At 31.5% G+C, this 14,353-nt stretch overlaps 1 protein-coding gene across 1 annotated transcript; it reads left to right on the top strand.

Annotated features, from left to right (window-relative positions):
• LOC129909676 (uncharacterized) lies at nt 1-13,701 on the top strand. The gene is made up of 5 exons (XM_055986750.1): nt 1-332; nt 400-928; nt 2,992-3,391; nt 3,888-4,341; nt 13,593-13,701. The coding sequence occupies exons 1-5, from the start codon at nt 1-3 to the stop codon at nt 13,699-13,701; spliced, it is 1,824 nt and encodes a 607-aa protein (XP_055842725.1).
• The last annotated feature ends 652 nt before the right edge of the window (nt 13,702-14,353 follow it).

Genomic DNA, 14,353 nt, shown 5'->3' with positions numbered 1-14,353 from the left:
ATGAACATTCAAGCCTTGCTAACATTTTACTTAATCAATTCTCGTGGACAATTCTCCGATCGCAATATCAATGAAGAAATTGCAAATTCTTTATTTTATGTAATCGAAAAATTCTTCGTTCCACGTGGTGGTTCGTTTATATTTGTAATGTCTTTCGAACGGGAGGAAACTAAAACTTTTTATCAGGATCTTAGTGCAATTTTATTTGGTTCATATGACAACATTAAAACACAAATTGTTGTAAATAATGGAATTTCTGTAAGAACAGGTCTCTATGATGCTAGAATGAGAGCTTACAATATATTGGTGGTGGATTCCTTGAAATCATTTTTGTAAGTTTAAGAAGACTTTTTAGAAGATTTTTTTGTTTAAAATTAACTTGAAATGTTGTCTTTTCAGGAATATTGACCTTGCAAATAAAGTTAAAAACTATGACATCAATGAATTCTATCATATTTTTCTCCATAACAAAGATAGTTCTTTGGAAGCTGATATAAAAGGTATACTTTCGTATTGCTGGGCAAACTACATCATCAATGTTAACGTCGAAGTTCAAACAGCAAAGGGAGACCTTATTGTTTACACATATTTCCCCTTTACTGAATCCCATTGCAATAAGGTTATCCCCGTGGAAGTGAATCGATTTAAAAATGGGGCAATGGTGAATGCAGACTTATTTCCCCAAAAGCTTCAAAATATGCACAAGTGTCTGATTAAAGTGGCTACTTGGCATACTCCGCCATATTTAGGTTTGGATAACACAAAAAGTGGTGGTATAGAAAAAATCAGCAGTGGTTTTGAGGGCCAGTTATTGAAGGAATTAAGTTCTTTGATGAATTTTAGTGTCGAAATTATTGTTCCACCGAAAGACCAAGAAAGAGGTGTAGTTTTTTGTAATTATACCAAAGGAACAGGGGCAATAAATATGGTGAGTATTAATTTCTTGAAGGTTAGAAATAGGATTGTAAAAATATCAGTTGAAAAAAAAAATGCATTTGAAATTAAAAAATATTTTTTTTAATGCATTTGTTTTCCATTACAAATTAAAAAAAATATTTATTGCAAATACAAAATTTTTGCATTAAAAAAAATATTTATTGCAACTGAAAAAAAAATTGCATTAAAAATAATTTTTTTATTGCAACTGAAAAATATTTGCATTAAAAAAAATATTTATTGAAAATAAGAAACTTTTGCATTAAAAAAAAAATTGTATTGCAACTGAAAAATATTTCCTTCGAAGTAAAACTTGTAGGTTTTGCAAATGAAAATATTTTGCATTAAAAAAAATTAATGCAAATAAAAAGTTTTCAGCATTAAAAAAAAAATTGAATGGAAAATGTGTGCAATAAATATTTGTTTTTTTTTTAATATTCGTCAAATTTCTTACATTTTTGGAGATTTGAGTTGACCATACATTAGCTATTTCAACCTAAAATTGAAGCTAATGTATGGTCAAATCGCCAAACTAAGTATATTTTTTGGTTGCAATAAAAATTGTTTGTTATGCAGAAAATTTTATATTTGCAATAAACTTTTTTTAATGTAAAAAAATTTGTATTTGCAATAAAAATTGTATTTTAAACGCTAATATTTTTCAGTTGCAATAACACATTTTTTTTTTTATTTTATATCATACAAAAATGTTTTTCAAATTTTGTTCAGTAAATATTTTTTTAAAGCAAAAATTTTTTATTTGCAATAATTTTTTTGTTAAATGCAAAATATTTTTATTTGCAATACATTTTCACTGCAAATATTTTTCAGTTGCAATAACATTTTTCTTAATGGAATATGTTCTTGTTTCCAATAATTATTTTTACTTGCGATATAGGTACTATATATCAAGTTATGCATTCGTACAAAAAAAAAAAAAGTTGAGATAACATTTTTCCATGACATTACGATGGTAGACAATGCCAAAAAAGTGGGTCCCGGAAGTCCGTCTGTCTGTCTGTCAGTCTGTCTGTCTGTCTGTATAAGGAGCTACAGCCTAAACGGATGGACCGATTAATGCCAAACTTAGTATGTAGCGTTATTTGGCGACTCTCCAGAGGGGTTTTTGGAATTAATTTTTTTGGACCAAAAATAACGGTACTTTGTCATATACCGATTTAAGTAAAATTGAAATATCTCAAAAACGGCTCTAACGATTTTGTTTAAAAAATTCAAATGTTAGTTTTGAGCTAAGGTCTATCTTCTAATGAAAAAATTTTATTTTGAAAATCATTATTAACGGTACCTGCCATAGAACCGTTTTTTTTTCAAATCCGATTATCTCCGAAACTGCTTATTCGATTTCAACCAAACTTTTTGTGAAGAAGTATTTATATAATTTAAATATAAGCCAAAAATAAGATTTTGAAAAAAATAATTTTTGGATTTTAAAAAAAAATTTGAAAATTTTTTTTTTTTAAATCAAATTTTCGAAAACGGGACATTGAATTTTTTTGAAATTTTGTTTTTAGATGTTGATTAGTGATTTCTAAAGAATGGCATACCAATTTTATTTTAAAACTTTTTTTCCAAAAAATTATTTATAAAAAATTAGTTTTTTAAAAAACGGCTCTAACGATTTTTAAAATTTTTTTTCTAAAAATGCATCTTAATATATCAATCAAACTGCATACTTGTTTTGGAGGGCAATTTAATTTCGGATTTTATTTAATTTTTTTTTTTAAACGAATTTTATTTTTTTTTTCCAAATTTCTATATAAAAAGTCTTAAAAATTTAAGCAACTTTAACTCTAAGAGCAAGTTCGTGCGACCCAGTCGTGCATTTTATTTTTTATGCAAATATTTTTCAGTTGCAATAAAATTTTTTTTTTAATGCAATTTTTTTTTTTCAGTTGGAATACATTTTTTTTGAATGCAATTTTTTTATTTGCAATAAATATTTTTTTTTGAATTTGTAGTGGAAAAAAAAAAATGAATTAAAAAAATATTTTTTACAACTTGGTTAAAAATAAATTCCTTCGTTTTATTTTTCAGCTCGATAAAAGAATCGCTGACATGAGTCTTGGATCATTTTGGTTTACCAGAGCTCGAAGTCAGGTCCTTACAGCTTCAGATTCATATTTCCAATCGTCAAACGTGGCTGTATTAGTCAAGAATTCACTAAATTACGAATCTCCTGGTATCTTATGGTTTCCGTACAAGTTCAAAGCTTCAATGGTATTGATAGCATCATTCATCATAATGCTCGGTTTTGGTTATATTATCGAAAAATGGTCAACTTTTATGCCCAATAAAAGACGACGAAATAGATGCATTAATTTTATTGCATGGACTTTAGGACTACCATCAATTACATTGCCAGTACAGAATTCAAGACGAATATTTGTCATGGCTTGGATCCTATTTGGTCTTGTCATTCGAGCTCAATATTCTGGTATAATCTATCATTTTTTAAGGAATAATCTTTTCCGACAGAGTCCAACTCGAATTAGTGAACACAGAGAAAAATAGACCACATAAAATAGAACAAAAACAATAAGATTTCTCTATGGTTTTCATCCAAGAAGGAAACCTTATTAAAACAATCGGGTTTTCCTTATTGTTTTAAAATCTGCAAAACAATAAAAAAAAACCATGACCAGGCTGGGAATCGAACTGGAGACTTAGAATCATTAGTCGCCCACCTTACCACCTGAACCAACCTGCCATGAAAATATTGATCGCGATTTTTGTTCTAGTGCTAAGTTGCAAAAAAAATCAACTTTTCAGTCAAATTTTAATAAGATTTTCTCTATAAAAATAATAAGAAATCTCCTTAAAAAAACCTTATTAATCGTTGATTTTAATAAGATTTCCTTATGAAATGTATGGACGGTAAAACAATATGGCAATCTGTTAGTTTTTAGCGGGTCATATTTTTCTCTGTGAAGTTGTTGCTTTGGACTACACAATCATACTAAGCCAATTTGGTTACAATGCCTTGAATGACACAACTATTTTCACCGATACAGGACTTCAACATAAAATCATTGATTTTCAAGGACATGAATCTCCATTATTTGTTTATTTAGAAAAACATTCCAACGAAAGGCTATTTGTCATTTCACCTTTAGAATTTTTGTTAAATTATGTTGGTGAAAATCGTAAAGGTGGTGTTTTGACAACATTGAAGGAATCATTTATGTTACAAAATATTTGTATTTATTTTACAAAACATTCATTTTTAGTTGATCGTGTAAATTTGTTAATACAACGAATTAATTCTGCGGGTTTATTGAATTCATGGGCTAAAACACAAATTGATTGGTCATATTTGAAATCATCAATATTGCCGAAGGAGATTGTGATTGGACAGAGAGAATTGAGTGGAATATATTATGTTTGGTTAGCAATGGTGGTGTTTACGTTGTTGGTATTTTGGGCAGAAATATTATCGAAAAAGTTTAAATTTTTGAAAAAAATTTTTGATAAGTTTTAGTTAAATACTTGAATAAAATATTGGAATATTGGCACGAAAATATTTTTTATACATTTTTAAAATTGTTGTTAGAATTGTAAATTTAATCTTAAACAAAGTAGAAAAACTATAATATTTTTAACAATAATTAATTTAATTAACTTATTATAATACATTTTGGCTTCTTTTGGTCATACTTATTATGTTTGTAAAAGATGTTTATTTTATTTCATTTTGATTACAAAATTTTGGCTTCTTTTGGTCATACTTATTATGTTTGTAAAAGATGTTTATTTTATTTCATTTTGATTACAATACATTTCCTTAGAAAGATAAAATTGTGAGAGTGTTAATACATACAAAAGTTGGAAATTGTACATGACACCTAAAATAATATATTTGTATGTTTAGTAGAAAAATGGATTAATTTTTTGAAACCAATCATAAAATTTACAAGAAAATGCTAAGAGAATTAATGATTTCTTAAAATCACTAATTTTTATGAAAAAAGCAAAAAGAAATTAACTTTTTTTCTTTCGCACAACATTTGGTTTATATTTTTACTTGACAACCCACTACAAATTTAATATTGTCTTAAAGCTTGTTATTTCAGCTAAAAACATTCACCTTAATCATGGCTATACACCATCTAAAAAAAGAGATGGAAGTTTTTGAATGCAATCAGTTTTAATAAAAAAAAAAACAAACTTTTTTCCTTAATTTCCATTAAAAAAAAAACAACCTTAAATATATTTTATATCATAGAAAAGCTTATTTTTTCAGCTTTAATAATATGCCTTAAACATATCTGTGCGACATCTACAAAATCAGTTACCTACAATTTCTTAAAACCAACCATGTCAAAATTAAAACTTATACTGCGGTGGTTGGTCGTAGCAAACGATCTCTACAAGGAATTTGTGGTATTTTTTGATTTTTTGAAATAAAGATTATATTATCAGATAACGTAATTTCTCTACTTAAATTGATAGAAAGTGTATACAAAAAGAGCATCTACTTACTGTTATATCCGAATTCTGAATATAAAATGATTAAAACTTTGTAAAAATATGCCTATAATCTATCTACTCTATAAATTCATTTATCATTTATCTTTTAAAATAAAGAAGTTATTAATAAAAAAAGGTTGAAAACGGTCAAAAATTTTGAAGCAAAAGAAATTGTTTGTTCATTTTATTCTGTTAAATGTCATTTTAGAAATCCAATTTTTTACTCGCATGCGAATCAGTAATGCCTATAAGTTCTGTTAGCTTGAGATTTTTTTTGATGTTTTAAAAAATATCTTAAAAACACAAAACTGCCCAAAAAACGCTAAAAAGCAATTGTTTTTCAAAAAATCTAATTTCAAAATCTAGGGCCTGAAAAAAATCCGTATTAGTTCTTTATTTTTTACTTGCTCTATAGGGCAAGTAGTGGTTTCGTGTAGAAAAAAAAATCGAGGTTTTAATCAAAACCGACATTACGATGATGGAGAAGATCAAAAAAGTGGTTTTCGTCATGCCGTTAGTCGGTCCGTGCGTCTGTGCGTCTGTGCGTCTGTGCGTATGTGCATATGTGCGTCTGTGCGTCCATCTGTACATCGAGCTAGGGCCTAAACGGATGGACGGATTTGCTTGAAACTTGGTACACATGATTTTTACGTAATTCCCTAGACCCGTTTTTTTTTATTTTTTTAATATCTTTTCTTAATATTGATTCTTACAAAACTGCGTTTTTAGTTTTTCTCAAAAAATGCGGAGAACGGAAATATGTCGTTGCCGTTTTTCAAAAATTAACATATTTTTTAAGTTCATATAAGTTCATCAAAGCATAAGTTAATTTTATTCAAAATTTAGAGACATAATTTTGAAGTGTCAAAAATAAAAAAAAAAATTTAAAAAAGTTTTTGAAAATAATTTTTTTTAAGTTTTTGAAAAAAAAATTTTAATTTGAATTTTTTTAACTTGCAATTTTTTTTTTTATTTTTTTTTCTCGACACTAAAGAAAATCTTAAATTTCCAATAGCTATTTAAGATAACGATACTTTGAACTACAAGAGCAAGTACGTGCTCTGTAACTTTCCTGGGGTAGATATCTTTCAAATAGTCAAAAAAAATTTCCCTATGTGTATACTGTATAATAGTAACATTGTCGAATCTTTTTCAGTTTTCGTTTTGCCATTCATAAATTGGTTTTGACATTTTTAAAAAATGTTTGTATTGCCTATTTTTATATGTTTTATAGCATACCTACACTAAAAATAGAAATAAAATCCTGGATCAATTATACTGCCTGCAATAGAACCAAATACCTGTCATCGAAAAATTTAATTATGAGTCCATTATGTGTCCACAACCACTAGAAAACCAGGTATGCCAAACTCATAATTTCATTTGAAATTCTAACCCCATCAAAATTTTTAACCTGAAGGATTAATATAAAATAGTTTGGTTGAATTTTAATAAAATGTGCTTTAAATTACTTCAGCATAATACAACGTTTTTGTTTTGTTTTAAATTTTTCTATAAACTAAGGAATTTTTCCAAAAAAAAAAAACACTAATACGTTGCTTTTACTAAATTACCATTTTAATTCTACCGAAGTGCATTTAAGGCATTCATACCCACACACAGTTAAATTAAATAGTTTTATTGGAATTTTGGAAAATAAATCCTTGCACACTGGCGAACTGGCTGGATGCAATGCAATGGCGAGAGTCCCCTTTCAGTTGAACCACAAACCAACCACTCTATTGCTGATCCACCGACAGCCATCATCTGAGCATTTCAAATACTTCAGTTTTGGGAACGTAACGGGCTGATATATGTTTGGCAGTTGGGTCGATAGGTGCGGTTTAAGTTGCAGCAGCATTCTCTTGGAAATAGAAAATACAAACGAATTATTTAACGTTTGCCAAACTGATACACCAACCAACCTCCAACATCCGGGTTCTTGTTTCTGGTAACGTTCTAATACGAATATATGTAGAAACAACATAGAATAGAGGGTTTTGCTCTCACGCAAAAATTACTACTGGTGTACGTACATGACCATCACCACATGGATTAGGTTTGGTTGTTATTTTCATTTCCGCTGAGATTAGATTAGAGCCATTTTGGGTGGCTGCAATGTCCGATGAATGGAAAATGAGAGAGGGAGAGAGATGTTACACCAAAGCATTGCGAATTCTTACCACCAGACAAAAAGATAGACAGCCATTTGGTAAATATAGTGATGAACCCGTAGCTAGAAATTTTTTCGGAACACGAATGTTTCCCAAACGTATCCCTAATGTGTCCCAATCGTGTCCCGAGTGTGTCCCAAACGTGTCCCGAATGTGTCCCGAATGTGTCCCGAATGTGTCCCGAATGTGTCCCGAATGTGACCCGAACGTGTCCCGAACGTGTCCCAAACGTTGACCAAACGTGTCCCGAACGTGTCGCGAAAGTGTCCCGAGTGTGTCCCAATCGTGTCCCGAATGTGTCCCGAACGTGTCCTGAACGTGTCCCGAATCTGTCCCGAGTGTGTTCCAACGTGTCCCGAAAGTGTCCCGAACGTGTCCCGAACGTGTCCCGAACGTGTCTTGAACGTGTTCCAAGTGTGTCCCGAACGTGTCCTGAACGTGTCCCAAATCTGTCCCGAACGTGTCCCAATCGTGTCCCGAGTGTGTCACAAACGTGTCCCGAGTGTGTCCCGAACGTGTCTCGACCTTGTCCCGAGTGTTTCCCAACGTGTCCCGAACGTATCCCGAGTGTGTCCCGAATGGTTCCGAACGTGTCCCGAATGTGTCTAGGACACGTTCTCATTTTTCAAAATGTCAGTTGTCACTGAGGTCACAGCATTACTACACAAACATAGGATTTAAACTTTTTCAATATTCCTTTATTAATATTATTGTGATAGAGGTTTCCAACTCTCCAAAAACCCCATCTTGTTACGTCCCTGCACTCCACCATCATCAACATTTTGAAATGAATCGCAGCTTAATTGAAAATTCAAAATGTATTTGAACGCGATTAACTTTGGGTTTCCTGTTCCGCTTTATATGGCTTTGCGTAGTTTATACCGGGTTAATTGCTGATACCTCCGGTGACGAAACCTCTACCTACTATATACTCCTCTAGGTGGTATATCGAGTTATACGGGTCGGGTAGGTAAATGAAAAAAAGAGTCAGTGCGAGTATTGCCTCAATTCAGAAATCAAATAAAATAAATCACGAACAATAAATGGAACTTTTATATCCTGAATCCCCGAGTAAATTGCTTTTGACATCCTCACACCAGGGAATTATTGTTGATTTGTTTACTGTTATCGTCCTTGTTGAGTTAAGTTGAGAGTGTCGCGTCAGAAAAGGGAGTATTCGTATGGAGGAAGTCAGAGGATGGGAAAGGCTAGGCAGAGCAGTAACCATTATAAATTACACCAATAAAAAAGTTTTATTTTTTTTTTCTTTATTATTTGTCCTGTGTTTGTGTGTTTTTTGTTGTCAGAGGTGAATATTGTTTCGCCAAATCGGAGAACGTAAAAAGTCTGTAGACTAAAATATTTCACAGCTAAAAAAAAATAAATAAAAAAAACTGCAAATGTCATAAAAACACAGCTTAGAATTGACTGCTGTTTTTGTTTGTTTCTGTCTGCAGATTGATAAAGTATTCGCATTTAGTGTTAGGGGGGTTGAATATTTTTCTGACCTTTTTGAAAAAGGGTTCAAATGAAAATATTGTAAAGATGATTGGTTCAGTGTAAATGGGGCTCTAGGGGGACATCATAGGGATTAAAATTGAAGTGATATGTTCTTTGACAAGGGAATGTTTTTTGTATGACATTAATACAATTTTGTTGGAACATTTTGAAACCTCAGAGGTGTTTGTTTTTTAAGGTATCGGTAAAGCATTTTGGGTTTTGGTTAACAATGGTTAAGGCTAGACATGAAGGTTTTGCTTTTTTTTTTATTAAAAAACGTGACTTTTGCTCAAAATAAATTTAAATTACCATACTTTTAGGGTTGGGGTCAAAATACCGAAAATCCAGCATCCCGAAAACCCAGTATCCCGAAAACTCAAAATCCCTTAAAAACAAAAATCCCGAAAATCCAGAACCCCGAAAATCCAGAATCCAGGAAACCCAGAATCCCGAAAATCCAAAATCCCGAAAACCCAGAATCCCGAAGATCCAAGATCCCGAAAACCCAGAATCCCAAAATTCCAAAATCCAGAAAACCAAGAATCCCGAAAAACCATAGTTCTTGTAACCCAAAATCCAGATCCAGGTTTTCGGGATTTTGGTTTTTCGGGAATTTGGATTTTCGAGATTCTGGGTTTTCGGGATTCTGAATTTTGAGGATTCTAAGCTTTCCGGATTTTATATTTTTAGGATTTTGGGTTTAAGGGATTTCAGTTTTCGGGATTTTGACTTCAACCCTAGTTTTACATCACAAGGATTTGAAGAATTTTTGTTTAGGGCTTTTATCAAAAAAGTGCCCAAAATACAAAAAAGCCACTCCAAATTTTCACTTGATCCCTTCAGGTATTGAAATTAATTTTTGCATTCCCCTCATTTAATCTCCAACTTGGCGGCCAATGCCACACCATTTAATGACCATCCTTTTGCAATAAATTCATGCTGCACCCCAACATTATTTATAAAAGACTCAAAGATCCTGAAATCCCATTACAGTGTTTAATGATTAGTTCCTATGGCTATACACAAACACATTCCACTTTTCTTCTCCATAACAACATTATCCCTTCTAATACACCACTTAACGATAGAGACTACACAAACACACCCATTTTAAAGAGTATACTGGTCCCTGGATAGAAACTCTACAAAAGCTATAGCGTAACTTATAGAGCATCCTTTCTGGACTTTTTTTTTATATACCATTGCACATTTATTGCGAGAACTTACAAAAAGGCAAGAAGTGTGCAGCAGAAGTGTGAGAGAGAGAAGTTAGAAGGAAATGTCGCGCTTTTGCCATTTTGAATGCAACAAAAAAACATAAAAAAAGTGTCCTTTTCGTAATTAAGGACATCATGAAAATGTTACGACATGACACGAAGCGAAAAATGTAAATTATTACAGAGCATTTCTGTTGCTCTGTGGATGAGGAGGACGAAAAAAAGGAAATACATTTCGGTTGGATGGTCGCTTGGGGCTCGTTTAGCAAAAAAAGAGAGAGAGAGACCTTCACCATCATCAACACACAAGGGTAGCTTTTGCAGCTCATTTAGTTTACCGGTTGTACTATGGTACCGCGGCATCATTTCTTTCTCTCTTTTAGAGTTAAGTTTGCATTTTATTCAGAAATAATATGAGTTGTGTTAAGGTGAATTTTTTCAGTGTCAGTGTTGACTGACACGATTTTTAACTCTTATTTTAATTTGAAAAGGTTTACAAATTCTGAGTGAAGCCAAATTGTTCTAAAATATTATACACACAGAAATATACATCTCAATGAATTTTCTTAAAAATAAAGTACGCATACGCCACAGTGTACGAAATCAAAGTTAATTTCTATTACCCACTGTTTTTTTTCAAGTCTAAATTTAATTCATATTAAAAATTAAATAAAATCAGTTACTTTTATACTAGTAGTAGTATGTAGTGTAAATTCAAAATGACGTGTCTTCATTTTGGGTACTGAGAGTATTGATTAATATTTTTTTAAAAATAGCATAACTATTATTTTTTTTTTTTTGAAAAATGTTAGAAACTTTTTGTTAATACAAAATTATTTTTTTAAGGTACGGCACTAATGATTTCCCCTTTTTTTCCAGAGATTAAATGGCATAATTCGTTTTGTGGTCAAAATCATTTGAAAAAAAGTGTTTTTTGTAAATAGGTTTTTATTAAATAAATACATAGAATAAATTTAAGTATTGCACATTCATTATACTTTAAAAAATCACAATGCATTTACCAAAATATTGCGCACCGTTGTTCCTGTAGTAGAGGACCTCCTTGGGAAATTAAAATAAAACCAAACGATTCATTTTAAGAAATGATTAAAGGAATAGTCCAAATTATAATTTTTGACTTACCGAAGAAAAACATCATTTTTTTCAGAAAAAATTACATTTTAAAGTGACTAAAACATTTTCAGACACCTAATGCTTTCAATCATTACCTGGCAAAAAATGGATCTAAGAAGATGGTATAGAAATTTCAAGGTGTTTGGTTCAGCCGTTTCGGAGAAACATTTTTATCGACTTTGAAAACACTGTTTCGAGAAAAACGCGTTTAAAGTTTTTGGAACCACTAAGTTGAGACGTCTTTACAAATTAAAAAAAATTACTAATTTTTTCGAAGATATGCTCGATTAATCTGAACGTACAATATTCTTAAACATAATGTAGGTACGTTAAAAATATTTATAAAAAAAAACAAAATTCGATTTTTCAAAATTACAAATGAATATAACCCCTTAAAGTGATCTATACTCAATCCCGTTAAAATTAAATGTTAATGATTAAGTGCTAATCTGGAGACTTTCCACTGTCTACAAAATTTTGGAGTTTAAAACTTTGTGCACCTTATATTCGATTACATTAAAACTGCATTTTTATTTTTTCTTAAAAACTCACATAACCGGAAAAGTACAATTTATACAAATACAGTTCTTAGAAAAGTTAACTAATAAGACAGTGGCATGTTGCCGAAAAAAAAAAAAATAAAAACACGTACAAAAAAAATGATCACTCCACTTGATTTTATTTTTTTTGCACTACGAGTCGACGCGTTTTGAAAACCTAAACGACAGCAGCAGCCATTTTAGAAGAAATAAAATTTCTTGTTCATGGTTTGAGCGTTGCCGTAACATGAAAAAGAATCTATAAAAATGTTTTGTTCCAAAAAATATTCATTTGGTAACCCTCTTTTTGAAAAAAAAAACAAGAATTTTGAATTTTTACTAATTTGAAGGCGCTTTGCGATTTTTCGAAGTAAAATGTTTTTAAAAGTTTTCAAAATTTGATTGGCAATATGATTTCAATTCACTTTACACAGTTTGCCAAACAGATTGGTAAAAAAGAGACGATAATATCACCTTCGCCAATGTCATATTTATGATGAAAAATTAATTTTAGTAATGTTTAAAAAAAGCACGCATACGCCACAGTGCCCCAAATATGATTCAATTTTCTATAAACATTGCCTTCTTATATTAAAGTTTTTATATTATTTCTGTAGTGCTAGAACATTCTTAACAAACATTGAAAAAATCATCCTTAACAAAATATTTAGAAAGTGCAGAGTATTTCCATATGGTGGCGATATGATAATGCAATTTTTATTTTCCAAAAAGTCAAAACTAATAAACTGCTAAAATTCATCTTTATTTCTCTTTGGGGTATTTAAGAAAAATAACAAAATTTTTAACCCCCTCTTTTTGACTTCTTCGCGTCCGCCAACATCATAGCTTAATTCATTGTATAATGTCTAGACATTTTGTAACGTAGCTGACAAAACAAGTTAACCCAAGGAAACTGAACAGAACACACAAAAAAAAAATGAAGAAACGTTCTTCATTCCTTTCATCATTGCCACTTTATAATTAAACACCCTCAAACTACCTCTAGCTTATGTTTCTTTAATTAGCTTTGCGGGATATTTCTTCATCATCATCTAACATGCATCTGGTAGTTAATAAGTTTTCTACAGAAAAATTAAATGAATTTTAATGTGAGTCAAAACCAACCCGCCATAACCTCTTTTTCGATTATAATGGCGCTTGGAACTAGAGGGTCTTGAGAATTTATCGCTGACGGTGTTTCTTTCCGCATTGTTGACAAACCAATCGAAGACGAACTGCGATGATTATAAAGAGGTCAGGTCCTTAAACAACTATATAATATCGAATGCGTTTTCCTTATTATTAATCGCACTATGAGGAGGATTTTTTTTTGACAAACTACACCGACCGCCTTAAAAAAAGAAAATGGTGGCAGCAGCGTGGGCAAAGTCGCTTGGATTGCTTCGAACAAGGGAGACAACATCATCATCGAGTGCAGTCATGCACGAGTGATTGCTGAACAAGCTCGGCATTTTATCATAGCAAGTTGCTTTGGCTTGATTGTGAAGGCGCTACTGCTGCTGCTGCTCCTTGCTTCACTTGCTTGTAGCTGTGGCAGAGGATATGAATGTTATCCTTGTCATTATTCTCTTTCGTGTCATTAGGTTTCAATGGTTTTTCAATTCATTGCGCGTTGGTGGGATCTCGCCTGTTGGCGTTGCTGATGCGCTGTTGTTGTTGTTGTCATCATCAACATTATCGACATCGACTTAAACATCGACATCGTCGTCCTCGTCTACGTACGTAGTCGTCCAATTGAATTCTCAATCGTTTTCTAAGAGGTTTTAAGTTTTTTTTTTTTTTCATCTTGGTTCTTCTCAAGACCGTCATCTCGTTCTCGTTGCTGCTGGTGCTGCATGGTGCCAATGGGATGAAGTGAAATTCAAGTTGAAAAAGAAAAAGAAAAAAAAAAAAAAAATAGGAACTCACATCGAAAAAGTCTCATCATTATTCATAATCCATTACAAAGAAATAAGGCTTTGCTTTAACAAATGCAACTTCTTCTTTTACTACTTTTTCGCTTTTAAGAGGTTTCTACAAGCTTTTTATGCTTCGAACTAAAAAAAAAACTATACTCTTGCGTCCCATATGTGTAGAAGTAGAGATAAATGTGATGCAAGAATCCTGAAAAAGGTCTATATGCAATTTTATAGGGAGGATATTCATATCCTTTTGCGGATTTAGGGAAATAGGTAGGGCGAAGCATCCTTTGGTTATTACAGCAGAAGGGAAGCCACTCAAGCACCAAGTTGATGAATGAGAGGTATTATCGATGTAAATGTCAGTTGGTTATGGTAAAATATTGCAACTTGAAAGTCACTTAATGTTGCTTTGCACAGGGTGAGTCAAAACTAATTTATTGCTG

This window comes from Episyrphus balteatus, chromosome 2 (assembly GCF_945859705.1).
Source record: "Episyrphus balteatus chromosome 2, idEpiBalt1.1, whole genome shotgun sequence".
Classification (NCBI taxonomy): Eukaryota; Metazoa; Arthropoda; class Insecta; order Diptera; family Syrphidae; genus Episyrphus; species Episyrphus balteatus.
This window is presented reverse-complemented; position numbering and strand designations above follow the sequence as displayed.